This window comes from Chlamydotis macqueenii, chromosome 14 (assembly GCF_036417535.1).
Source record: "Chlamydotis macqueenii isolate bChlMac1 chromosome 14, bChlMac1.mat, whole genome shotgun sequence".
Lineage (NCBI taxonomy): Eukaryota > Metazoa > Chordata > Aves > Otidiformes > Otididae > Chlamydotis > Chlamydotis macqueenii.
In genome coordinates this window covers 19,155,452-19,182,156 of record NC_141569.1, presented here as the reverse complement: position 1 = coordinate 19,182,156, position 26,705 = coordinate 19,155,452, and the positions used below count along the sequence as shown (strand labels likewise).

The window sequence follows — 26,705 nt, the reverse complement described above, 5'->3', positions numbered from 1 at the left end:
ATCCTGTCCGCATTCCTGCTCCTGCCTACAGCCCTCTGGCAAAAATGCAGAGCAGCTGACTTACAGCCCTCGGTGTGTTTCTGTGCTCCGTGCTCACTGCTGGTTATTCCTGGCCTTGCTCCGGGATCCCAGGCCTCGGCACGGAGAGGAGCGGGATGGGAACGACACCCTGTGACCGGTTGACAGAAGGATTGTGGCGCGCAGAAGTACCTGGGGGCGGGGAAGGGAGGGGGTGAGAAACAGGTCAGGGATCGGGAAAAGGAGGAGGCGGATTTTCTGTCTGCGTGGAGAACAGGCTGGGGCTGCAGCGCGCTCAGCTCTGGAGCCCTGTCAGGGCCGCTGGAGCCCTGTCAGCCGCCCTTGGAGCCCCCCCGGAGCCCCGCCGGACCTCGAGCCCTCTCAGAAGCCCCGGGGCCTGCTCAGCCCCACCGAGGCCTGTCAACCCCGGAGCCCCGTCAGGCCTGGAACCGGACCCCGCCCGCAGCTCCGGGACCCGGGCCCACCGGGCAAGGCCGCCCCCCGCCGTTCCCATGGCGACGCGCCGCCCGCCCCGCGCCCGCTCCTGCCTTCCCATTGGCTGGAGCCCGTCACCTATGGCCGAGAGGGGCAGGCCGGGCCCTTCCTTTTCCCGCCAGCCATTGGGTGCGCGGCCGCCGCAGCGCTCGGGGATTGGCTGCGGGCCGGGGCGGCTCGGGGCGGGCGCAGGCGCGGTGCTGTTATTGTTCCGTTGTGCCGCCCGGCGGGTGCCTCGCGCCCGCCGTTGCTGCCGCCGCCATGCCGGTGAGCCCCGCCGCAACCGGTCTGCGGCCGCCGCCGGGCTCGGGGAACGCGGTGGGGAGCGGAGAGGGGCGGCGGCGGCCCGGCTCTGGTGCCGTCTGGTTCCTGTGCTCCTCGGCCCGGCGCTGACAGGAGCCGCGGCGACCGGAGAGGGGGGCGGTTGGGAGGCCCCGCGGCCTCTGCTGCCGTCTCGGCGTGGGAGCCGCCCGCGGGATGGGACGTGCGTGTGCGGTCCCGTCGGGCGGAGCGGGGTCGGTGGGGTCGGGGGCTGCGGGTGGCAGGAAGGGCCGAGGTGCGGGCCTCGCCTCTGCTCCCGAGCCGCCCCGGGGTGCTGCGCGGGCGGGTGGGCCTGGCAGGGGGAGCGGCGGGGCGGGGGAGCCGGGGGCTGTGCCCGGGGCTGAGGTCTGCCTCGGCGGTTCTGCCCGTGCCCCGTCCTCGGGGAGGGTGCGGATGACAGTGCAGTGGAGAGGCAGCGTGAGCTCATCGTGACTCGCTCGTTCTCCAGCTGATTTGGGGGACTTTTGCACCTACGGTGGCAGAACAAGACTGTAGGATCCCTCCTCTGCCAGGCCGAAACAAATCAGCTCTCTGCTTTCACCAGAAGCTGTTTCTGGCCTCTGCTGAGGCCTGAGAGGAATCCAGGCAGATGGCAGCGGGTGGGAGAGGCGCTTGGAAACAGGGTTTGTTTCTTGTTGACATCCCAGTTAGCTGCTTTAGACGTCGTTAAGTGCTCAGCTGCGTGCCTGTCTCCAAGGGTAGTGTCTTAGACTTTACTAGATCAAATGGAGTTTTAGATTTATTTAATCGGGAGTGTGTTTTTATTTAATCAGCATGTGACATCAAATTAGTCAGCGGTGCTTCAGAATTCAAGTGTGTAACTGCTTTGTGAAATAAGAGGTTTGTGAGGATTTATAATACAGCATTTGAATGTTCTAAACGATTAAAATTCAGCAGGTACACGGAAGCTTGTAACTTAAATGAATTCCCTCCAGCCAGGGCTTGCTGGCATCTGCTTATGTCATCTCTAAGGTCTGAGACTTGTGCGCTCCAGTGAGAGCGCGTGGTCGCTGTTAATGTGGAGGAATGGCACGGCTGCAGCTCCTTCCAGCAAACTGCCTGCAGATTGGTTGCAAGCATGAAATTGTTTCTTGAAGACATTTATAGGTGATACTGAATGTGAAACTCTCAAGCTTTACCTCGTCAGTTTCCACGTTAGCAAACGGCAGATTGCATTGACTGAATAAGCGTACATTATTCTCTCGGGTTTAATTATAAACCAGTTCTGGTTTTAAGTCCCTAAGTTCATGATCCTGCGGACACGTGTGCATCTACTTGAGGTGATTCCACACTGTTTGTGCTTAAACACACAGGTACGTTAACAATAGTGTTACAGCCTCTGTATTTTTTTTTTTGCTTTTTTAATAATTGTAGATCAACAAGTCTGAGAAGCTGGACAAGCCAGAGAGCTGCGATAATGTCAAGGTTGTCGTTCGATGCCGGCCTCTTAATGAACGAGAGAAAGCTACGGGCTACAAAATGGCAGTCAACGTAGATGAAATGAGAGGAACTATAACTGTTCATAAAACAGACTCATCCAATGAGCCGCCCAAGACATTCACGTTTGACACAGTGTTCGGACCAGAGAGTAAACAGCTGGATGTCTATAACTTAACTGCAAGGCCTATTATTGACTCTGTCCTAGAAGGGTACAATGGTGAGTCCCTTGTTGTTTCAAGTTCAAGGATCTGACCTATTCTTTGCATTGTTAGAGTTCCTCCTGATCTTATTTAAGGGAGTTTCACCTTCTGAGGGCTATAGCCCTGTCTTGTTTCTGTTGTGATCTCTAACTTAAAATAGCCTGAAGGTACTTGCTGTTCTGAGTGCTCCGTGGTTGTAGCTGCTGTGATCATTAACAGTGGGAGATTGGTGACAAACAAGACTTGGCTGAGGTCAGTTAGCTGTATGTTTTTATTCTGTATCTTCTGTTTGCAAAAGATATACGCTTTATCTCATTGTCAGAATTCTCAGCGGCTCTTCGTTACACAATTTCAGTAACCAGGCAGCTGCCACGGTCCTGCAGTAACTAGGTATGCATACCAGATTGTGCATATAACTGCTGCATTTTCTCCTCTAAACGTTGCTGTTTTAAACTAAGCACAACTGCCCTGCCCCACAGATAATCTGTTGCTTCCTGCAGCTGGGAAGAGTATGACTATGGTTTGTGTGTGTGTCTTATGCATGTAAATGTATTATGTAAAGGAAAGCAGATGCTAGTTAGGAAGCAAATTGCTGCTTTCCATAACAGTATGCTATAAACAACAGCGAATTACAAAGTTTTCAAAGGCTTGTAAAATGCCTAACAAGCCCTTGTGCTAACACACCCAGGTTTCAACTCATTAAAAATCAGCTCTTCCGAACTGTAATGTCAGTGGCTTGACAAAACCTGAGTTTTCAGCAGTGCTAGGCTAAACTTAAGAACCAGTATATTTCTGGAGTACCAGATCTCAGTAATTTTTCTGGATGTCCTCCTGTGTAGGCTGATTTTGTAGTCCAAATTGTAGCTGCATCTGCAGGTTCAGAACTGGGCTTGTGCTGTGGGCTGTGTTGTAAAGCCTCACACTTTCTGCTGTGGTGTAGAGCACTAGCAATAGCTGTTTTTGCAGTTGGTATGTAATGATCTTCCTCTAATTGACCATGTTATTAATTGGGCTTGCCTTAATTATTTGTGTGAGACCTAAGTGTACTAGCACTTCATACTTAAATCACTCTGCGCAGTTAAAACAAGCTGACTTTTTTAAAGATGCCTTGCGGGCTGGATAAAATTGTTCGCTGTCCAGCATTTTTGTTGCTCCTAGCCTTGTACAGTATCCACTGGAACGGGTGGAAAATTTCAACTCAATAAAGGTGTTTCGTGCTATCAGGCTAAGAACTGATGAAGTCAAACAGCAGTTAGCAGCTTCTCAGAGTTTGTTCTTCTATCTCCTTATCCTTCAGGTACTATTTTTGCGTACGGGCAGACTGGAACAGGCAAAACTTTTACCATGGAAGGGGTCCGAGCAGTTCCAGAGCTTAGAGGCATCATTCCCAATTCCTTTGCCCATATATTTGGCCACATTGCCAAGGCAGAGGGGGATACAAGGTAAACAGCTTCTCTTCACTGCTTCTGTCTCTTGTGTGTCCATCTGTAGTAGGAGCCTGACCTTGACAATGGCAACTGAAATGGTACCCCTGGCCCCAGCTGAAAGACTCCTACGTAGGCAGTTCTTGGTGGGGTGGCAGGATTGTGTCGGTATATCACTGCATCTTCTTTGCATTCGGTGATTGTGTTTGCTGGACTTCAACAAATGTCTTGTTGAGAAACCTACCCAACTGTTTGTCTTCAGGTTTTTAGTTCGTGTGTCCTATCTGGAAATTTACAATGAAGAAGTGCGAGACCTGCTAGGAAAAGACCAGACACAGAGATTAGAGGTGAGCCTGCTGTTCTCGGTGTGACGTTTGTTTTGAATCTGTAAGCAATATGATATTTCAAAGGCCAGAGAAGCACTTGAAGGGAGGTGGGAGGTTGGGCTTCCCAGCCCATGCACTGTTTCCTTTAAGATACAGTAGCTGGATATCACCACTGACATCTCCGACTCTTTTCCACTTGGTCAGTTGAGAAACTGGCTGTTCCATCTGAGTGAGTTTTGTGCCTGCAGCTCTACCCCAGAGGTCCCTCAGCAGTCTTTCTAGGAATTGGAGACTGAGATTAGAAGTCACTATTTGCCACCAGGGGAAACCAGTGGGATATTGTCTTGCGTGAGTCTTTGTTCCTTAGCTGCTCCGATTCTGAGTGTTGGAGTGTTTTATGTGCAAACCAGAACCTGGAGGAGCTAAGTGCCGTCCTATTACAGTACCACTGAAGATTGCTGTGGGGATCTCCTAAGGATGCTCAGGCTAAACTGTTTCTTTCTTAGGTTAAAGAGAGACCTGATGTGGGAGTTTATATCAAAGACCTCTCAGCTTACGTCGTAAACAATGCAGATGATATGGACAGAATCATGACTCTGGGCCACAAGAACCGTACGTAGCCTTGCTGTGGGCAGGTTATAGCTCAGACAGGACAAAGGTCTGGTTATGAGACTACAGTAAGAGATCCTGGTCCTGGTGCTGGAAAGGTTGTTCAGCTGAGCAGAGCAGAAAGGATATCTCCTTCCAAACGCCTTTTGTGCAGGGGCAGGTAAAGAAAGCTGTGACTCCCACATCGGCCAGTGCTGGTGCGGGAAACGGCAGAGGGGAGGGTGCAGTGAGGGCAGTTGGCGTTGTCAGAACTCCTAGTGTGTGTCTTGGTTCTTTTCCCTCTTCAGTTCTGATCAGGATGAACAACAGTTAGCCCTGTACTGTGAGTGGGAGGTGGTTTATGTTTTTTGGAAGACTTCTTAGTTAAGCTTGGATCCTTTTATGACCTAAAGTTTTGGCTACTGTTGCTCTTGGCATGGATTGTGTTTCTCAAAATACAGCTGATTTCAGGGACCAGCTGTGAATGCCTTAACCTACTGATCTTTGTAGCCTTAAAGAAAGATGAGAACTACTACGGCTCTTGGGATGGGAGTCTGTGGTGGGCTCAGACCTGCTGCAGGCTGTATCACTTCTGCTAATCCTGACTTGAGTCATGCTGCAGCTTCAGTGCCCAAGAATAGAGTTTGCTGCTGAGTCTGAGCATCCCTCTTCCATGTTCTGAAAAACAGGGTTGGGTAAAGAGGCGGGGATAAGTCTCCTTTGAGAGCAGGAAGGTGTTACAGGAGCACGTAGTTCCTTCTGAAGATAACGTTGCTTTTTCTTTCCATTAAAAGGTTCTGTTGGTGCCACAAACATGAATGAGCACAGCTCTCGTTCGCACGCCATCTTCACTATCACTATTGAGTGCAGTGAGAAGGGGGTTGACGGAAACATGCACGTGCGCATGGGCAAACTGCATCTTGTTGATCTCGCTGTAAGTAGGACCAGCTGGGTCCGCCGTGGTGCATGGCGCGCAGCGCTGCTCACGTGTGCGCTGTTGAAGGCACAATGGAGGGCAGGTCCCCTGTTTCATGGCCAGAGCCTGACTTCTGTTTGACACTTGACTTGTGTGAAGCATTCACCTGGGGCCTTAAATGAGAGGTGTACCAGGAAGAGTCTTTAGTGTAGCTAGAGCCTCTCCCAGTAAAAAGGCTCTCTCACTTCTATAAACTTATCATTAAATGGATAAGCTACACTGGAAATTGCTCTCTGGACAGCAGAACTGGGTCTTGGCAAGAGGTTTATTTTTACTCTTTTTTTTAGAGGCTTGTGAACATGCAGTTCGTCACTTGCCAAGTTCCCTCCCTCTGTTGCTGACTTTGAACCAATGCAGTTGTGCTGGTAGAATGTGTCTCTAGCTCCAGCTTTACACTGGACTCTCCTTCCTTGGAGAAGCTGCAGGAAAGGGGAGGCTAAAGGCATTCAGTGTCTGCATGCTAACTTTATTTACTTGATATGTGTGTAGGTTGCTCTATGAAACTATTCAGAATAATTGCAGTTTTGCTTTTCTCCCTTGATCTGCTGGTAGGAGAGGCTGGAGATGGTGCTTAACAGCTCCAGCTGAGGTGCCTCAGAGCTGCTGACTTGCTTCTCATAACATTTTTGTTTATAGGTACAAAATCTCTATTTTCTCAGCTGTGCTACTTTGAGCAATCTAGAATTTGCTAGCACTGAAAGCTTCAGTTACGACCTGTTTGACTTGTCTCTTTAAGAATGTCTGAAGTACTTAGCCAGGTTCTCTAATAACAGATAAGGTGGTTAGTGACATGGCTGCTCGCAAGACTTTAGGTTTAGCTGATCCTATTTGGAGGAAGGAGATGTATTAGAGGATCTGTTGTAACTTCTGCTTCTGCTTCCTGTTCCATTGCAAGGGTTCTGAAAGACAGGCGAAAACTGGAGCCACCGGGCAGCGACTGAAGGAAGCCACTAAGATCAACCTCTCTCTTTCCACACTGGGGAATGTTATCTCTGCGCTGGTGGATGGCAAGAGCACCCATGTGCCCTACCGTAACTCCAAACTGACAAGGCTCCTTCAGGATTCTCTGGGGGGCAACTCCAAAACCATGATGGTAAGCTGGGAGATGCCCTTTCCAGTGCCAGCTGTCGAGCTGCATTTTTACAGGCATAGCATAGTGATTTTTGCCATGAGAACAGCCTGGCATTCACCTCTTTATTCCAGAGCTGTTTGCAGCTTAGAGAACCTTCTGTGTCCATCTTTTTTCTTTTCTCTCTGCCTTTGTACAGAGGAGGTTCTAAACACAGTGCAAATGTCTGTGTGTGTGTAAGATCAAACAGAAGCTGTGCTTGGGTAGCAAAAAGCAGCTTTTGTGTGGAGGCAAGAGGAAAGCTTGGAAAGGAGTAGCAGTGTGAGGTTGGCAGAGCTGGGAATGGGTCCCTGTTAAATTACTTATTCTGGGCTCTGACACACTGTGCTCCAGTAACTCAGTCTTCTCTGTCTCAGTGTGCAAACATTGGACCAGCAGACTACAACTATGATGAGACCATCAGCACTCTGAGGTACGCGAACCGAGCCAAGAACATAAAGAACAAGGCCAGGATTAATGAAGATCCCAAGGATGCTTTGCTGCGCCAGTTCCAAAAAGAGATTGAAGAGCTTAAGAAAAAACTGGAGGAAGGTGAGATTCTCCTTCCAGGGGGCACAGTGTTGGGAAATAAAATGGATCATAAGTAAAGGTCAGATATTTTCACTGTTTGAGGAGGAGGGATGCGTTTTTCAGGAGGAAAAATAAACTGAATTTGTGGAGCTAGAACTGGAAGGCTGGCTTTCAAACGATGCATAGAGAAACAAGAAGCTTCTTTAAGCCCTGTAACTCCATGGCCTTGTGACACTATTAGTCCATCAGCATTAAGGAATCGTTGCTGAACAGTGACCTTGGCACTCTCCAGAGTGGTGCTCACAGCACATAACTGTAGTGATAATTCCAACATGGCTTGCTGTTTGGAGTCTGCCCCACTCAGGAGCAGCAGGAGATGGTCAGAAACTCTCTTCAAGTGTTGGGAGCTGGGTGTAGGTGTTTGATCCCTGGTGGGCTGAGGGTGGGTCCTTAAATTTTAGACTCTAAGCTGCAGAACAAACAGCCTCATGTTTGCTAACGTTACTGGGAGGCCAGGATGTTAAATGTTGGATTCTGTTCAGTTGGTTTCCACCCTCAGCCTGAAACATCTGAGCATCTGCAGTAGCAACAATGATAAACATTTGTGAGACTGGACATTTTTCTCAATTAATGCTATCTAGCTTCATGTATGCACCTGTCCAATTAAGTAGCAAGTCTGTGTGAACTTCGTTCATCTGACCTTTTTCTCTTCCATCTGAGATGGAAGAGAAGATACGGGGCGATCCTGCTAGGAAAACTTCGTAGCTTAACGCTTTAGCAGTGTGGGGATGCTTTATTTCCCATGAAAAGCACCCGCTTGAGCTTTAACATATACACACTGACTTCATAGCATTAAATTGCTTATCAGGATTTTTCCTTAAATTTCCTGAGCTGTAGCAAGCTCTCTGCCCAACAGGTAATGAGTTCTGCAGGTGCTCGTAAGCTGATATCAGATGCTGCTGGGTTTGAACAAATGTTACTGTCACGGTAATGAGCTGATACGAGGTGAAAGAAAGCACATCAAAAACACTTTTCTGTTCTAGGGGAACCAGATTCTGAGATAAGTGATTCTGAAGAAGAGGTCGAAGATGGCGATGGGGAGATTGGAGAGGACGGGGAAAAGCAGAAGAGGCGGCGGGGTAAGGCAGTAGACTCCTGTCAGCGCCACCAGTCTCCCCTCCACCAGCAGCTGGTGTCAGAAACTGTAGCCAGAGCCAGACGGGGGAAAAGTGGAGGTGTAGAGCTGCCCTACTGCCGCTGCAATTATCATGCCTCTCCTAGAAACGAAGCTGTCTGGTGCCGTCTGTAGATGGACATCTCTGAATGTGCTTCCACTTGCGTAGTTGTGCTTGTGGTAACGTCCTCTTTTGTGGTGGCTCCCTGGTTGCCGCAAGGTGGCTGTGTATGGCTTGTGACTGGTGGTGTGGAACTTCCCCTGCTCACAGAGGCGGGAGGAAGAAGGCACCAAAGATCAGTGGTAGGCATATGTGGTTTTTATAACTATGGGAATGGTTGGAGGGGAATTTTGGCTGTGGCTTAGGCAAAGGATTCATCTGTCTCATGGATGTTCAGTCACTGACTTGTCTGATGTCCTATTTTTTGTTGATAGAGGAAAAACTTGACCTTTGGGTGTCTTTGCTAGCTGTGAAGCTGAATGGGAGCTGCACATCCCTTGTTTGGGAGCACTCTGGAAATCCCATGGTGAAGTTTGGTTTGTCCTACACCAGTGTTAAGCTACTGTGTACCATCTAAGCCCCAAAGGATGTTGCTGAACCTGGAACTGCAGGTCTCTGTGTACCATGGGATACTGTGGCTTCCAGGAAGCTTGCTATACCCCTAGAACCTCTCTGATATTTTTTTTCATGGGGAGTAGAGAAGTCAAGCCCAGTGCTATGCCTCAACTTCAAGCTTCTCTAGCAAACTAACTTTGACATTCAAACTGCCTTCCTGTCCTGAAGCACCCACTTCTGTTTAAAAATTCCCGTTAAAGCATTCTTGCTTTAGATGCACTCTTCATTTTGCTGTTTGGCCAAGTAGAGTAGTAAATGACTTTTGTCATGCCTTTGGTGATAGTTGTAACAACTTTTACTTAATTTTTCACCTTTTGGTAATTTCTAGAAGCAAAAAGGTTCACCATTGTCTCCATCAAGAACCAAGTTCTGTCCAAATCTCCTCTCTGGAAGAGGAGACCACCTTCAGAATGCTGCTTGAAAGGAGCAGAGGGCAAATTACTGACTTAGTCAACTTCCAAACAAGCTATTGTAGTTAAGTTTCCGAAGTAAGGGTGCTGCTCAGCAGTAGTACGCACAATAACAGTCCTTGAGTAAGCTGATTCTGCCTTCTAGAGGAAAAAGCGTACATTGCCGCGTACATAAGACTGGAAAGGACTCCTGGTCACTGAATCCTTTCCTACTGCAGATATCCACAGCCTTCTCCACTGTGATCTGGTTTTCTGTGCTGTTGCTTGAAATGGAAGCTGCCTTGGCATGTTGTTCTAAGCTGTAGGTTGGTTAAGATGGGTTTTAACTGAAGTGTCTTTCTGAGCATGCTACGTTGTGCTGAGAAATGGTGGCTTTGCAAGCTGAGTCTGGGAGGGATCCTAGCAAATGCTTCCTAATGGGAATTTGTGCGTTTTGAACTAGGTTGCTGACCCTTCTGGGTTTCTTTCCTTTAGAACTAACTTCCCATCTGCATGTTTCTTCCTCTCTGGGTTTTTTTTGTGGGACGCATTTCTGTTTTCCAGGCAGTAGCAGCAGCAGTAGTTCAGACTCCACATGCTCTGTCATAGAGAAACCTCTGGATAAGTCCTTCACTAGTGAGTGGGAGCTCTTAAGTCTTTAAGCTTTGACCTTTCCATAATCTGCACACTCCATCTTGCAATGCTGCACTCTTCCCTGCTGTGTCCGTTGGAAAGATAAACCTGAACTGTGCTAAAGCATGCCTTTCCTTTGCCGCTTCTGTGCTTGAAACGGTTGTTCAATGTGCACATTGTTAGCCAGGTATGCGAGAAGACAGGAAGCAATTTATTATGCTGCTTGAATAAGATTTAAAGACAATTGAGAAAGAATAGGCTAACACAAAAGTTACAATCTGGTTTGGTTTTTTTTAAACACTGCCTCTAAAATATCAGGAAGAAGTTTGAGCTAACCTTTTTATGGGAGTTGCTAGAATACGAGTTCGTAAAAAAGACAGCTGGACAGGTGAAATGAGTTGTGCTATGTTATATTGGACTCTGCCTTCTCAGAATTAGTTTTGGAGAAAATGAATGGAGCAGTCAAAATCAAACATGAGGTTTATACTCGCAAAGAAAACACGGTAACACTTGGTTGATTTGCTTTACTTCGGCAGATATTTAAAAAAAAAAAATCCTCAGTGGTGATTGGGGTTTTTTAACTGCCCCATGACATTTGGTTTTTGATAACTGTGGAACTTAGTTCAGAGGAGCAAGGGATCTAGTTTTTGGTCTAGCAGTGAGGAAAGTCTGATCTGCTCCTGGTCAGACAGAGGGCTCTGCCTTTAAAAACCCTACAGTCAATTAGTGATGACTGAAGAAATAAATCACACCTCAGGACTTGGCTGGTAGGGACTTCACCCACTGTTGTGGTTATCCTGTATAGGTGCAGTCCACTCTCCTCCCTCCATGGAGAGAGTCTGGAAAGTATTGCTATGTAGTTATAATTCAATCAAATTTGTACTAATTACATTAATGAAAAGCTCAGAGAAAGTGTGGTAGCACATTAAGAAAAGGGTTGCAACCTAATGGACACCTTTGGATCATATGATGGTAGGCTTGGGAATCTGCTTGCTTCAAACTTGCTCTTTCAAAGCTGGCTTGAAACCTGAGTATTTTATTTGGCTGAGGACAGTTAATAGCAAACTGCTGATGTGGCAGTGGATAGATGAGTCCATCTCCTGTGAGTTTGGAGACAGCTCTGCTGTGGAAGTTGCACTGGGCTTTTGGTGATGAGGATAAGTGTGGCTCTGTGTGGTTTGGGGTATTAACTGTCCTCCAGCGTGGCCCTTTTGCATGTGGTGTCTTTCATTGTCCCTTTCCTGTCCTGCCTTTTTTTGCTGCACTTGCTTGAATAACCAAAGCTGGCTCTGTACCTCTATGGAAGCATCAGTTACTGCGAATGAACCTACTAACGCCCTGTGTAATCAAATGGAGACATCTTGTGCTGAGACTCCCCGTGTGCAACTGTCGCGTATCTTGCAAAGAATTGGCTCGGAAACTTGGTTAAAACTTAGAACAAGTCTTCTGTATGCTGATATTTTATGGGTAATAGAACAGAATTGGCTATCTTGAGGCGGGGGAAGCATTAAGCCTTATTCTAGAATAAATTACCCTCTTTAATTGTTTCTTAGGGCATGATCTTTGCAGCAGGCTCAAATGTTACATTTAGATTCTGCATTGCATCGAATGGGCAGAAGAATGCAAGAGTGAGCTGAAGATTCTCCTGCATATGCAAAGCACTCTGAAGTACAGAAACGTTCTCTGCTTTAGCATAAAATCACCATGCATTAATGTTTCCTCTAATCGAGTTTTTTAGTGATGACCATTCTGTGTTTTCTACTCTAGAAACACGCGTATAAAATTAATGCTTGTTCTAATGCTGATGATCTTTGTCCAAAATGATCAAAGCAATAATACATTTTCTTTCCTCTTCTGCCCATGCTGCCTCTCTGTGATTTGCTATCTACTTCCTCTTAACACAAGATCAAGCAGGTTGGTGTAATTAATTTCCACTTTCTTATAATACAATTGCAGAGCTTGTGAACGGCTCTTACAGCTTGGTTTAGTTCACTTTTTTTCCTGGACTGAGAATATGTAGGACTGTCTACTAACAGTAAGAAGCCTTTATCTGGCTTATCCCTCTTTTTATGATGATCTCTGTATAGCACTTTCAGAAAGCTTCTTTCTCAAAGACCAATCAGAGAGACTTTTTCACCGCAGATCCAGCAATAAGTGCTTATTACCTGATTCGGAAGTTTAGCAGATGGAAATGAAGACATTGTTTGCTGTAGTGCTGAAGTCCTTACCTTTACACAAACCTAATGATATCCTCTTGTGTGCATGGACAAGCATCCAGTCATATGTGTGTGCATGTTCATAAATATGTGCAATTTGTCTGCTAGAGGTCATAGATGTATATAAATAAAGCTGAATGCCATGAAGACTGGAGGTAAAGGAAGCCTTTTATTGAACAAACAACTTTCTTGAGCATGTTCTGTAAGCATTAAGTCACTGTGAGAAACACAGTTGATGGCTTCTGTTAGTTCCTAGGGATCTGGATTCTACGGGTTGGTTTCTTCATGTCTGGAGAAGAGTCAAACAAGAAAATAAAGGATTGGCTTGTGAATAAAGAGAGACTTAGGACTTGTGGGAGACTCATGGAGTTGAAGAAATGCACGTAGGCTGGGCTCTCACTCCACACAACCCCCAAGGATCTCTGTTCACCTGCCTTAGGCACTCAGTGGGAGTTGGCTCAAGACTTGCAGAGTGACTTCTGAGAGCAGCAGCCTTGCACTTTGTTTCAAATCCACAGGTTTTTGGAACCAGCCCTTCAGGCCGATGGGTTCAATGAGTTGCTCTGGCTACTTCCTTTGTAACCCTCTACAAAATGTACCTGGTTTGCTGCTGTAGTAGTTACACTGTAAAGACACAGTTGATGTGTCCCAGCAAAACCCGGTACTTTCAAATCTGTTGGCAGTCACTGTTACGTAGATCAAATACCATCAAAAAGTTTCTTTAATTGCCTGTTTTTCACAGGGCTGTTCTGAATTTCCCTAGTCTCTGTATTTTTATAGTAGTGCGTTCTTGAAATACCTGTGTTGACTCTGCAATAGGTAAACCCATAAGAAGGGCAATGAACAAGAGGTGTGGTGGGGATGCTAATCTGAAATTTGGATATGTAACTCTTGGTAGCTTAGCTCTTGTAGATCAAGGCAGTCTTCTGTTTTCCTTCATTTGGCCTAATCTACAGAGTTAGAACACCTGAGTTTGCAGCTCAGACTTTAGGCAGTGTTCCTTTTCCAAGTGTTCTTTGTTTTCTATTTTGAGGGCATTATGTTAGTGTCAGTTATGGAGTGTTCCTTCTCTGTAGGAACTGGTGACAGCTGGTCAGTGTTAACATGGAATTTGAAAGACTGAGTTGTGCCCAGCTTGGAGCTGACACCTAATTAAATTAAATTTGTTAAATGCAAGTGTTAAAACTGAAGTTGGAAAAAATGCTGTGATGCAGAGGCTGTCTTATTTTTCTGTGAACTAATTTCTGTGAACTAATTTTCTGTGAACTAATTTGTTTTCCCTGTCTCTTCCAAAGGCAAAAAGAAAGTTTCCCCTGATAAGATGGTAGAGTTGCAAGCAAAGATTGAAGAGGAGAGAAAAGCTCTTGAAACGAAGCTTGATATGGAAGAAGAAGAAAGAAATAAAGCCAGGGCTGAACTGGAGAAGAGAGAAAAAGACCTGCTTAAAGCTCAGTGAGTAGCCTGCTCTGAGCAGTTTGTGTGGTTGGATGGGTTTTTCCTTCCTTAATCTACAACTCAAGTTACAGGTATCTGGAGGGGCACGGTGAGGTGCATGTCAAACTTTGTATAAACTGAACACCGGCTCTTGCTATTATCAAAATAAGAGGAGCTTACTCTGCTTTCAGAGTTTAGCACAGATGGAAAAGACAAACTTTATATTTTTGCCAGCATTCCTGGGTTGCATCTCAGCTGCCCTGCCTTGATCTCTGTTCGCTCGCTTCCCTTCCATTTCTGCAGCTGCCTCTGGGCATTGCTGTGCTGGCAGGGCCCTCGGGGCAGGGGTGCCCTGGGTATACTGGTGGTACCGCTGGTGCCTTGCAGCAGAGAGGCTTCTCTGCTGACCTGGTTTTGTTCAGAAGAAAGCGATGGGGAGCTGGAGCTCAGGGAACTCCCAGTGTTCACTTGCACTGCCTCACCCTCACTTAAACCCTTGGCAGCAAGACAAGTTTTTCCGGCCCTGTGAATGCTGTCTGGGCTGTAAAACTGAGCTGGACTTGCTGCCTTGCGAGCTCTGTAGGACAGGAGTTTTGCACTTACCTGTCTCTCTAGACAAGAGCACCAGTCCCTGTTGGAAAAACTGTCTGCGTTGGAGAAAAAGGTGATTGTGGGAGGAGTGGACTTGCTGGCAAAAGCGGAGGAGCAAGAGAAGCTTCTAGAAGAATCAAATATGGAACTGGAAGAACGAAGGAAGAGGGCAGAACAGCTTCGCAAGGAGCTTGAGGAGAAGGAGGTGGGGTTATATGCTGTAGCTGTCTGAAAACAGCAATGGCAGGCTACACCATGGTGCGTGCCTTGGCATTGCGCATGTGGATGAAATGCGGCTCTGCTCTGAAAGCATGGCAGAAGCTAACCACTTCAGCAGTGCTCACCTGTAGGGCAGAGCGATCACTATGGGTCTGAGCCAGCCTGGCTAAGCCAGGTCTGTGTGCCCTTGGCAAATGCTTTGTTTTGTCCAAGTAGTTTCTCCTCTTGTTCATACTATTGCAGATAGTTTCTTTGATTATGTTAATGTGTGGATGTCTGTGGGAAATGTTGCACACAGCAAGAACGCTTGGACATCGAGGAGAAGTACACTAGCCTCCAGGAAGAAGCACAGGGGAAAACCAAAAAGCTGAAGAAAGTTTGGACCATGCTCATGGCTGCGAAATCAGAGGTTAGTGTCCGAGTCCTCAGCCTGTGATGATGGGAGAGATTGTAGCTGGGAAGGGTAAGCCATCAGCTTTGTAACACTGGGAAAAGTGCCATATATTTAGAAATATCTTCCTTTGCTGTCCATTTGGCTCATGTAATTAAAAAAGATCAAAGTCTGGTGTCAGAGCTGCACGGAGGCATGTTGTAGAGCTTTTCCCCAAGCTAGGCTGAGGGGCTATGTGTGAGACCCTGGGATATTCAGAACTTGAAGGAAAACACGGGTTATTTCTGCAACAAAATAAAATTGTTTGCTGGCAGCCCAATTTCCTGCTTTGCAGCAGCCCAAATGCTCCTCTACTTTTGGTTGTCTGTCCTTTCTGCCTGTTGCCCTCGTTTTCTCTTCTTCAGTCATGCTGTGTCCTTTGGGTGGTATCTAGAGTTCCTGTTCCATGAAAAGTGCATTTTGTCTTTGGGATCAGAGATTTTCCTTGAAATCTTGCCAGGGATGTAACTTGTCTGCACGCTCCTAGCTGGTGCAGAGCTTGGGTTGGCAGAAAGCCAGTTTTGTTTTTGTGAAACTGAGAACTTAATGCTATTTTCAGACATCTCTGAGCTGGAACGTTTCAGAGGGTTTGCTCTTCAGAGAGAAATATTCTAGTACTTATAAATAGAGTTTGTTTTCGTTTCCCAAAACCCTTGTTATAGGCAGGAGACTGTTCTCTTTTGGGCTGTTACCGTGTTTTAAACTAGCTCTGCCTCTCAAATGCCTGGTTTGTGTTCAGATGGCAGATCTGCAACAAGAGCATCAGAGAGAGATTGAAGGATTACTGGAGAATATTCGGCAGCTGAGCAGGGAGCTTCGTCTTCAGATGCTTATCATTGACAACTTCATTCCTCAGGACTACCAGGTAAAGACAAAGAACCTCAGCCTGTGACGGGGGATTGTGTTAGGCACACTGAGCTCTCTAGCTTTTATTCTGTCCGGCGTTTTCTCTTAATGAGATATTGACAGTGAACTGATTGATGCTTGTTTGAGTTGTAGCACAAATGAGTTGGTGTGTATTGCTGTGAGCCTTCGTTTGCTGTGGCCCAGCTGAGCGGCTGCAGCTTGGTTGTGTTCCTGATTGTTAGAACCAGGTCATGTTAAAGTAGGAAAAGATGCTTTTGTCAAGTGACTCTTGTAACCTGGTGGGCTTCTGCTTGACATTCAATTGGAAGATGATCAGAGTTAGTGCGTGCATGTGGCTCCAAAACCAGGACAATGATGTGGATAATGAAAGCAGAGTGGCTTTGTCGTATCCTCAGGGGTTTTGATAACTTTGGCTACAATTCCATGGTTATGGAGTCACTTTAGGGAAGCAACGTATAATGTGGTGGGGGTTGTAAGCGGAGGGGTTTACTAACCTCAGTTCTCTTGTAGCATGTTTTCCTAATGTTTTTTTTAAAAAATCACGTTCAGGATGTATTTAACTGGTGTATTCACTGGTATTTAACTGGTATATGTGCCCATGCTCTGGATCTGTTCAAAACTTTGAAGTTGTGCTTGCTAGTGTCTTATATTAATACAAAGTAGTAAGACTGAACGTGGAACTCTTCACTTCTGGTTTTCTTTGTGACCCCAATGGTCAGAAAATTCATGATAAGGTTAAATATGATGCACACTATTTGATAGAAAATATAAAAGCTATTTCTCTTAATATTTCATTGTTTTCCATGTTACAATGTGTGTTTATTGCTCTCCTGATGGCATTCGGAGGCACATGCTTTAGTGAGAACTCAATGTGTACTATTTGGGAGTGGTATTTTTCTCTTCAGTAGTTTCAGAGTGTAAATAGGGGGTTTTGAACATGGTGTGGCTGTCCTGATGATAAACAACTTGGAATGGTCAAGACTGTTCTTAAGCAGCCTGTGCAGGCCTCTAGGGATGTATGTTCTGGAAGATGCATCTGGAGTGTAGATAGTGCAGGTCTATAACAACTACTGCTCTGATTTCTTTCTAGGAAATGATTGAAAACTACGTTCACTGGAACGAAGACATTGGAGAGTGGCAGCTGGTAAGCTAGCCAGCTGGCTCAGTGCAAGCTGATGTTAGCATGAGCTTCTGAGGAGTTTAACTGAGCCCTGAAGTAAATTGATGACAAAGCTGCAGTTGCTTTCACTGTGCACAGTATGTTTTACTAACAGACCTTTCTTTCTTTCTTTAAGAAATGTGTTGCATATACGGGAAACAATATGAGGAAGCAGACGCCTGTCCTGGATAAAAAAGAGAAAGATGTGAGTGACTATAAGCATGTGTTGAACTGCATCGATCCCAAATCTGCTGCCTGTGCCTACCGCTGCAGATTTGTAGGGAAACTGTCTCCAGTTTCAGTTTTCTTTTCCTTTGAAGAGATGAGTCTTTCTAGTGTTTACAAAAGCACCATTGATCAGTTTATAAAATGATTCTGATGTTTGTTTTGTGGGTTTTCTCGGTTTTTTTAGCCCTTTGAAGTGGACCTTTCCCATGTTTACTTAGCTTACACTGAAGAAAGCTTGAGGCAGTCTCTGATGAAGCTGGAGAGACCAAGGACTTCAAAAGGAAGATCTAGGCCCAAGACTGGTAGAAGGTGAAGAACTTTGGAGTATCTGTCTGTATGGGAGCTGTACCTAGGGGAAGGCTTACATGTTTGTGCATGCAGATGTACCATTAGTCTTCAAACACTTGCTTAATAAGACGACAAAATGCTAAAATTTTGCACAGTATGAAGTTTACCAGTGCCAAGTGTGACAGAACCAAGCTGAAATCTCTCTACTACGGTAAAACCATGTCCAGAAAGGCTTGTTTGGGGGATTTTTCTGATGCCCTTTTGCTGCATTCCCCTCTTCTGGCTGCTTGCTTTATGTCCCGTTGTTCTGTGGTTCAGTTCAACGTCTGACACGCTGACAGTGCATATACTGTTATTACTGGGAAGTAAAGTGCTGTTGGGGGAGACTTCAGCATGGGTTTCCTTGGTTATTTTTGGTTGGTTGGTTTTGACAAATGGTTGTTTGGAAGAGTAACACTGTATAGTTTTGACTTGAAATGTGACTAGTCCCTGTCTTTCCTAGACAGCATAATAATGTGTATGGTATTATTTTTCCCTTTCCTTTCTGCTTTCCAAACAGAAAACGTTCGGCAAAGCCAGGAGCAGTCATTGACTCTCTGCTGCAGTAGGTGTGACCTGTTCAGAATTGCCATAGAAATCAGTGAGTCTAAGATTTGGCGAGGATATGGAATTCAAGAGATGGCAGTTTGACATGGCTATAAAATCCATACCTTACTGGTATGGAGCTTTATTTAAAAAAAATGTATTTTTCCTTAGTTGCCTGTATATTGTATGTTATATTAACATAATATTAAACCAGTATATACGATGGTTGTGAAATTCCATGTGTTAAACGTGTTGTGCAGGGAAACTGTTGTTGGCAATCCTTGTTGAAATGTATAGAAAATAAGGGTTCTAGATGTGTGTTTAAGTGCTAGGCATGTTAGCTCAAAACGGTTGATGAAACCCTGAAATTTAAGGCTGGTAATTCTGATTTATGCCCTGCTTTGCACATAACTGGCAACTTTCACTCTTGTCCCCTGTTGCACTGATCTGTGTTTGAATGTGCTTGCTGCAAAGCTTCGAATTAAGAGCGTCAAACCCTTTTATTTAAATATCCCTCACTGTGGCTATTCACCTGGTCGTGTTGTGTATCAAATACACAGTCCTTTTCCCTTCGTTTGCTGTCTTGCTGTACAAAGAAAGTAGCTGGGGTAGAGGAAACATAACTAGAACAGTCAGACTTCTGGGAAGAGACCATGCTCTGTTCAAGCGCAACAGAGAACAAGCATGTCTAGTGTTTTATTTTTGTTTGTTTCGGTGTGATCTGCTGGCACTGTGGAGAGTGAGGCCTTTGATGCAAAGGCAAAATAAAGCGCTTTTTTTTTTCCCTTCCCTCATTTTAAGGCTGTGTTGCGGTATTGCTTTGGCTGCTTTTTATGCTTCTGAGCTGGAATTTTTTACACGTATGTGAGTTGTTTTGTGATCTGAACAGCAGAGACTATTTAAGGGGAACGCTGTATACTAGGACTCAGCCTCAGCCTTGGGACTGTGGGCATCATGGCTCTGTTTCCTCATCCCTGGCTACCAGGGCACTGGGCCAGTGCTCTAAACCCGGAGTGCATTTGACTCTCCTAAGTTAAAGCAGACATGAATTACCCAATTTTCCCAGAACAGTAATATCCCCTGAAATAGCTGATGCTGTTTGTGTTCCTGTGCGATTGTATCATCTCGGGTTTCTGATTACGCTCTGAGAGGAAAAAAATTCTGGTCTCTGATAACCATTTATTTGTGATGGCTGCTCTTTTTTTTTTTAAAAAAAAATATTTATGCTGCTAATAGACACATATCACTTTAATACATTGCTTTTGTGTCACAGAGAAAGTGTATCTCCTTTGGATTGTGTGTGCTTTGTAACTCCGGCTGGAGCACATCAGCTGCAGGCATCTTAACAGCTCCCGTGCCAGGGCGGTGATCATCAGCTGTAACTCCCGTGTAATTTTTGTGGTACCTAGAGGTTTAAAAACCGTGATTACTAGTAGGAGAAATTGAGTCCTTAAGCATGGCAAAGAAAAAGACAGCTCCTTAGGTGTCCTGAGTTCTTGCTAGTAGCCACATTTGCAGTTACCAGGACGTGCTTGTGAAGTACTTAGAGCAGTCAGAAGGTGATATTCCTTTCTAACTGTGGTGAGGCTGAACTGGGTGTACCTTGTGGCTCTGTAACGGGTCTGTAGCAGGATCTGTAACAGTTAAAACTGGTCTTGTAAGGGCATATTTTGCTCTAGAGATGTATTCAGTGCTGTTCTAAATGAGTTTCCCTGTTTTTCAAATGTGTTTTTTGGATCATAACCTAGAGAAGAACATACTGCCCTCTATTTTTCAGGAGAAGGGAGTGATGCGTAAGTTCATACAAGATCTGGCTTTGTCACCTAAGTTCATACAAGACACAAATAAAAACACTGACATTTCTCTCTAGCCTAGCAGTTAGAGAGGGGAATACTGAGAATGTTGTGTGCTCTCAGCTCTAGCCAGTTTTGCCCTCGAAGAGCTGACCTTGCTGTGAGTGTGCTTGGATAGAGCTGGGTTATCTCCTGTTACGCACTCCTCACCAGACAAGACAGGAAATTACTGAAATGCTGCTTTGTCTTAGGCCTTATGTCAGTTCTCAGTCTGAGCAGACAGGTGGGTAGTTCTGGCCTGTACTAGTTCTCAGAACCAGGATAACGGTTGTGTTTCCCCTGGGTTGTCTTGTGCTGAGACTGGTGAAATTACCTGTTTTTAAGGGAGTTTCTCCTGAACTGTGCTTTCAGAAAGACTATTGAAAGTTCTTCTACCTGACAGACATCAGTGGCTTAAAGATACCACTGTGAGCCATGACCCTGCATTTAAAATATTTTAAAACTTAACTATAAAAGCATATGCTTTAGGATTTAATGTTACAGCCCTGCTGCTGAAAGCAAAGCAATAGTAGTCTACGTATTTAAGCAAGCCTTGGGGCAGAGAGAGGACTTAATTAATAACTGCCAATGACAAAGGTGTGCAAGCAGATTGGAGAAGCTGGTTGTGATGCCCTGTTACAGGGGCTCGGAGAACAAATCATCTGCTCTTCCAAGAGGACTTCATTTAAGTGGAACACTACCAAGGCCAGGATGATCTGCCAGCTTGGCTTGCCTTTTACCTGGGGTGTGTTGTTGCAGTTCTAGGAACTTTATTTTAAAACCAGGGAGTCTGGCTTGCACGTTTACCATACGGACCCCCTCGGTAGCCCTGGACAGTCTGTGAACGTCGAAGGGGTCTGTAACATGTTTTAATGAGGAAGGGGTTTGGTTTGTGGGGGTTTTTAAAGAGCTTTATGCAGCCATTCTCATCCCGGGTCAGTACGTGCTCCGAAGTGTTTCTCAAAAAGCCTGTTGCCATAATATATATACTGTGCGTGCTCATCTCGGCGTCTTGCTGCCAGAAGATTCCCCTCATTCCAGAACATTGACCTTAACATTGAGATTTCTGACGCGTTATGTTTAATGTTGTGTTAAATGAATTATTTCATATTTAACTTCCTGATCCTTTCTTTAAGAGGAGGGGAAAATGGTCCTTAGTGCCTTTCACTGACTACACTGTCCGCACACGTCCGGCTTTCACCTTTCTCGACAGTTCTGCTTAGCCAGTCCTGTATGTAGGAAAAACTGCTAGTCGGTTTGTATAATTTGTCTGTCTTATTTATTGGTTTTCTAACTCTGTTTATTTCGTTATTCTTTGTTTTTACGATTAAACTTTATTCATTACACTGTATATATCAGTATTGTGTCCTTGGAGCATGTTCATACCATGAAATAAAATTCTTGATTCCTAGTTCCACCTCTGTGTGTACTTTTCAAATAACTTATACGTACAGCATCTTTCTAACTTGGTTGAGTCAGAAGTTGTGTCAGGAAGGGTAGCTGAAGTGGTCTGTGTAGCTTGGTGGTACACAGCGCTTACTGGAGAAGTTAGAGAAGTGAGTTTGGGGTGCGTGGGGGCCCCATTGCCAAGCCCCAGGGCAGTGGGCAGCAGGTTCCTGTGGGAGAGGTAGGGCAGAACGAGAGGGTGCTTTCCAAGACTCTGGAGAAGATCAGTGGGATGAGCTGGTACGCAGATCACGAGACGTGCCCCAAGGAGCTGGTGAGCCTCTCGTTCAAGCCATCCTCTGGGGTTGCCCTGAGCTGCTCTGGGCGAGGAGGAGGGCCCAGCTCTGGCACTGCCAGAGCAGCAGCTTCTCCACCGAAACAGTCGGTGCTCCCTGTGTCCTGCCTCTTCGTGCACTGCATGGGTGGTACAGCTGCTGGAGGAGAAGGCTTTTCACGCTGTTCTGCCTTCAAGCGTCCTTGTGCTACACGGCGAGCCTGTCACACCCTGTGTTTGTGCAGATGGTACAAATTTACCTGCAGTAACGGGAAATGTTCAGCTCTGTTTCCTTTGCTGCGTAAACTGTACTGGTCCGCAGTGCGTTTCTTCCCCTGGAAGGCATTTCAGCCTGCTCATGCCGTAGGTAACAGGTTTTTTTGTGGTCTGCAAGCTTTGCAGCTCCCCTGAGTAGTGTGACTCAGCTGATGCACGAACCAAGCCTGGCACCCTCCTGGGACTTTCCAAAGCACTCTCCCACGCTGTGCCAAAGCAAGTTGCAAAAAGGTAGACACCTAAATACCTGCAAGGCTCCGGTCCCCTGTTGCTAGAGGAAGACTTGAACCACTGGCCGAGTCTGCCACAGCCTACAGTCATCCCTTCAGCCGTGCAGCTCTGTTCCCTGTTGCTGTTCCTGTCACTGCTGTTGCTGGAGCCATGAGGGGCTGTGCCAGACTACAAAGTGAGGGGGGAAACAAGGGGCCTGGCGTTTCCCTTCTCAGCTCTAGCACGAGTTCGTGGCTTTTGGAAGCAGGCCCTGTTTGTGGCATGTCTTCTCCCCTCTGGCTTCTTTTGGGCTTTTTCCTCTGCTTGGACCTGCTTTCCTTGTGTCAGTACCAGCCTCAACCCCATAGCAGGACAAATTCTTTGTTTTGGCGACTCTCGCCAGCGCCGCACTTACACCAGTGGACTTTGCCCTCTGTAGCCCCATGTATTTCTTGTGACTTATATGGCAAAATAACAACAATTGCTTCTGACTTTGGTTTTAACCAAGAAACATCTTATGCAATGCCAGCAGATTTAGTCCAAAAATATATTTATTTAAAGAATTATTATAAATAATCTTTAAAAAAATACAGTGTCATTATAGTTTAAAAACAAACAAACAAACAGGTTTTTTCATTCAGACTACTCTTTTGCTATTCGTTGGAGGACTCTGCGTAAGCCCTGCAGGAAGTTGTTCAGGGAGGTAGTGCTGCCTGCTGCCACGGGACAGGGAGCCTGTAAATGGGGGAAAAAAGGGCTGTTAGCACGCTTGCTGGGGAGTTCTGGTTCTGCAGTGTGGTCTTGGCTGCTGGCGGTGCTGTGGGAGAGGACTGGGCGAAAGCAAAGACGGTGACCGAGGGAGAAGCTGGACGTGCAGAAAGCTTGAAAGCGGAGGGCTGCGTGGCCCCGGGGCGGTTTGCGGTGGCGAGGGGAGAGCCTTGCCTTACCCTGTGGACTGCGCTCTTCCTTTGGATGAGATTGTGCAGGTTGAGGTAGATGCCCTCCAGGTACACGTGGCAGCTCCGGCTCTCCAAAGCCACTGTGGCGGCTTTGCATAACAGCTCCATATCATCTTTCTGGAAAAAGATCCATGTGGGTTTTTTAGAAACCCTTTGTACAGTCCCAGCTTCGTTAGCAGCAGATTAAACCAGCACAAATAACAAATTTCCGTTCTAAACTGTAGGTGCCAAGCACAGCGCGAGATGTCAGCATCCCTGAAGGTTCCCAGCTGCGTGCGTCCACACACGGGTCCCTGGCGAGGAGGACGCCGTCCGCTGCGGGCGAGACGTCGTGGCGGTGAGTACCTACGTGCTTGGAGCATCGCGCTCCCCATGCAGGTGCAAATGTGGGACCCGTGGGTGGGACCCTGTGCTTGGGGGCTGCTCCCTGCGTGGTCCTGTGGGAATGGCGCTGGTTTGGGTGGGCAGAGGCTCGACGGGAATAGCAAAAGCCCCTGGGAGGAGGTTGCCTCCGTCAGGTGCTTTGAGTAGACGAAGTTCCGTAGCGGAGACGTGCGGAAGATGAGGAGCTAATGAGTGAAGTGCTGGTGATAATAAGAAAACTGTTCAGCTCTCTTCCCTGGGGGATGTTCCCGGTGGAGCCTCGCTGCAGCAGCACGGGCAGCTCGCTGGCAGCTCTGCCTGCTCGGATCTCCTCAGCTTTCACCCCAACGGCACTGCCAGGTAAGTGACTGGCCCGTCCCCGTGAGCACGGCCAGCTGTGCGGCCGTTGGGTCCTGCAGCATCCCAGGCATCTCTTCTCGCTCCCAGAGCCGGTCCCTGCGGCAGGAGGGGTGCAGGGACCCCCGGAGGGTGTGCTCACCCCCCAGCCCCCTGGGGGAGGCTGCTGCCCACCCTGCAGCGCGAGGTGAGGCCATCGGCTTTCTGTGAAAACAGGAACTCTGGTGCCGGGGAACTTGGCTTAGGCAGCAATTTTCAGAGCAGAAATAGGCTTTATTATCTGCCATTAAATCTTCTGCTAGCTGAAGAGCTTTCCCCAGATAAGGGCCTAAAGAGGGATAGTGCGTCTAACCAGAGCTGGCGATGCTGCGCAACAGGCGCGTGTGGGTGTCTGCGAGATGGTGACACACCGCTCCAAGGCGAAGGAAGAAGTTCCTCTCTTCCTTTCTTAAAAGCTTGAAAACCCCTGTGCTCTGCTCAGACACAGGCTGCCCATTCCTGCCCGCCCCTCTGGCCTCCCCCTCTCCTCCGGCGTGCCCGGAGCAGCCGATGCTGCCTCGGCTGGAGGAGGAGCTGGGTGCGGAAAGGCGAGGGCGCCCACGCTGGGCACCCGGAGTGGCGAGCACCGGCCTGGCAGCCCAGCATCGCTGCTCGGGGCTTCCCATGGGCTCCTTGCTCCCGTGCGAGCTGTGCCGGGCCGAGCAGGACTGCCAGGGCTTCACGCCTGCCGCTTGCCTGCCTGTGCTCTCCTCCAGCCCCCACCAGCCTCTCCCAGTACCCGTCGTGGCCATATGATTGATTTCAAACAAACACAAGTTAGTTTTTCCTCTCTTACCTCATCGCCTGCAAAAATATCTGTCACGTTCATCGTGCCACAGGAAATCTTTAACAAGACACAAGAGAGAGGAGCGATCAGGCTTGAGAAACCACTGGCGGGATCCATCCTGACACGTGTGCACACAGACACACACCCATCCCTCCCTCTGCCCGCCCGCTCTCGGCCCCTCGGGAGCGCTGCGAGCCGTGCGCGTTGCCTTGGCGCTGCACGCTCAGCACCTTTCTTTGACTCGGCATCGCTCTCGCCGAGCCCAGCAAAGCAATCTGTCCCTCCCATCAGTGCGTAGAGGCTGAGCCCTGCGGTCGAGCCCTACCTTTGACTCCAGGAGCTTGTTCAGCCACCTGATGCTCTCCTTCAGGAAGTTGGAGGTCTGAACCAGGGCGGCCCTGTGGCTCGGGCAGGCTGACAGCACCAGGACGGCGAGCAGGACCGGGACCGGGATGGAGATGCTCATGGCCTGCTCGGGCTGAACCCCCTCAGCTCGCAGTTTCTGGATATTTTAGTGATCTATACCTGTGTGTGCCTTTCTGGAGGAAACATCTCAATTTATGGCTGTAAAATTGCTGAACCTGTAGGAAAAACTTATTTTTCCCTTATCTGCACTTTCTAAAGTTGCTCCTCTCCAATTAGGACAACAGGTCTTTTTGTAAAAGTCAAGATTTTCTCTTGATCTTGCATTACGTTTCAACGTAGGAAATTTCCACCAGAAGATAACGGTGGTAGGAGTCAGGTCACGTAGAAAAGTATGTAAACTGCCTGGTTTGGGGATTCTTCGTTTCTCCGTATCCCAGGACTCTCTACGTCACGAGGTGAAAGTGGCCAAACTGGGGAGACCACAGCTCTGATCGCGCTCAACTGCTAGAGCTTTGCGCTTGTTTTTTTTTTTTTTTTTTTCTCTAACTTTTCTGCGAGCTCTTCCATTGCTGGGCTGGCGTTTCATTTGAATATCTCCAAATCATGCAAAGCATCCTGCATCTGCATACTGTTTTCTGTATGGTTCTCTCAACCTGGGCCGGGGGCAGAAACAGAAAGCGTGGCAGAGCCCTGCCTGGGGCCCGCGGGGACAAAACCCTCCGGGGCAGGAGCGGGACATCGCCACCTCGCGGGACTGGGGGGTTTGCAGAGTCTCCTGCCCAACGGGACCCCCGGAACAGCGTGACCCTGCCCCTGACACCCTGCCTGGGGCGTGGACCAGGGACAGGGAGCCGGCGCAGGGTGGTTGGGCGGCACTGATGCCGGGAGCTCCGGCGCTGGCGTGGGAAAAGGGAGTTTTGTGACTCTGCTCCAGCGTTTTGGCGAGCTGGAGGCTGCCCCGGCGTATCCCGCCCCGCTCAGGGAAAAGCCTGGGCCGAGTTCAGGCGCTGGCCTCTGCCGGCGCCGCCGCAGGAAATCGCGCTGAGAAATTAGCAGAGCTGGGAAACTTTGGAGTTTTGTAATAACTAATAGGTATTTTTCTAACTCAAATAGCAACTTGCCATCAGATGCTTGATAAGAGTTTGCAAGTTGCTCGATTAATCCTGGAGCAGCCAGACGAGCGTAATTTTGTTTGTCTGATTACAAAATGCCCCAGATGAAGTTAGTGCCACTGACTCAGAAAGCCCTGTGCGAGGGATTTGCCAGCGGAGTGCTGCGCCGTTTCCTACCTGTACCACTCTCGATGGAGAGCAGATAAGCGAGCGCGCTCCGGCTGCGGGCCTGCGCTGTGGTGGCGGCCTCTGCGGATGGCGGCCGTGGGCTCGGGCTCCCCGCCGGGATGCCCGGAGCCACCCCACTGGTCTGGGATGGGTGGTGGTGGTGGGAGGGTCCCTGCCTACAGGTGATGCTGGAGAAGGGGCTGGAGGTGGTGATCCCATCCCACAGCCACAGTGGTTTCCCCAGCGATCACGGTGGAAAG

At 47.6% G+C, this 26,705-nt stretch overlaps 2 protein-coding genes across 3 annotated transcripts; one reads left to right on the top strand and one right to left on the bottom strand.

Annotated features, from left to right (window-relative positions):
- Nucleotides 1-743: 743 nt before the first annotated feature.
- KIF3A (kinesin family member 3A) lies at nt 744-21,499 on the top strand. 2 transcript variants are annotated; one of them, XM_086758760.1, is made up of 19 exons: nt 744-780; nt 2,209-2,491; nt 3,772-3,916; nt 4,161-4,245; nt 4,731-4,836; nt 5,607-5,746; nt 6,684-6,881; nt 7,274-7,448; nt 8,471-8,566; nt 10,171-10,242; nt 12,145-12,153; nt 13,751-13,907; nt 14,505-14,685; nt 14,998-15,108; nt 15,869-15,994; nt 17,087-17,140; nt 17,292-17,360; nt 17,568-17,692; nt 18,231-21,499. In XM_086758760.1, the coding sequence occupies exons 1-19, from the start codon at nt 775-777 to the stop codon at nt 18,277-18,279; spliced, it is 2,187 nt and encodes a 728-aa protein (XP_086614886.1). In that variant the 5' UTR covers nt 744-774; the 3' UTR covers nt 18,280-21,499. The 2 variants fall into 2 exon arrangements, with proteins under 2 accessions (XP_086614886.1, XP_086614885.1); XM_086758759.1 differs by lacking the exons at nt 10,171-10,242; nt 12,145-12,153.
- Nucleotides 21,500-22,936: 1,437 nt separating this feature from the next.
- IL4 (interleukin 4) lies at nt 22,937-25,265 on the bottom strand. Its single transcript, XM_086759249.1, has 4 exons — nt 25,125-25,265; nt 24,809-24,856; nt 23,242-23,370; nt 22,937-23,029 (listed from the first exon to the last, which is right to left on the bottom strand). Exons 1-4 carry the CDS (start codon nt 25,263-25,265, stop codon nt 22,937-22,939), a joined length of 411 nt encoding a protein of 136 aa, XP_086615375.1.
- Nucleotides 25,266-26,705: the final 1,440 nt, after the last annotated feature.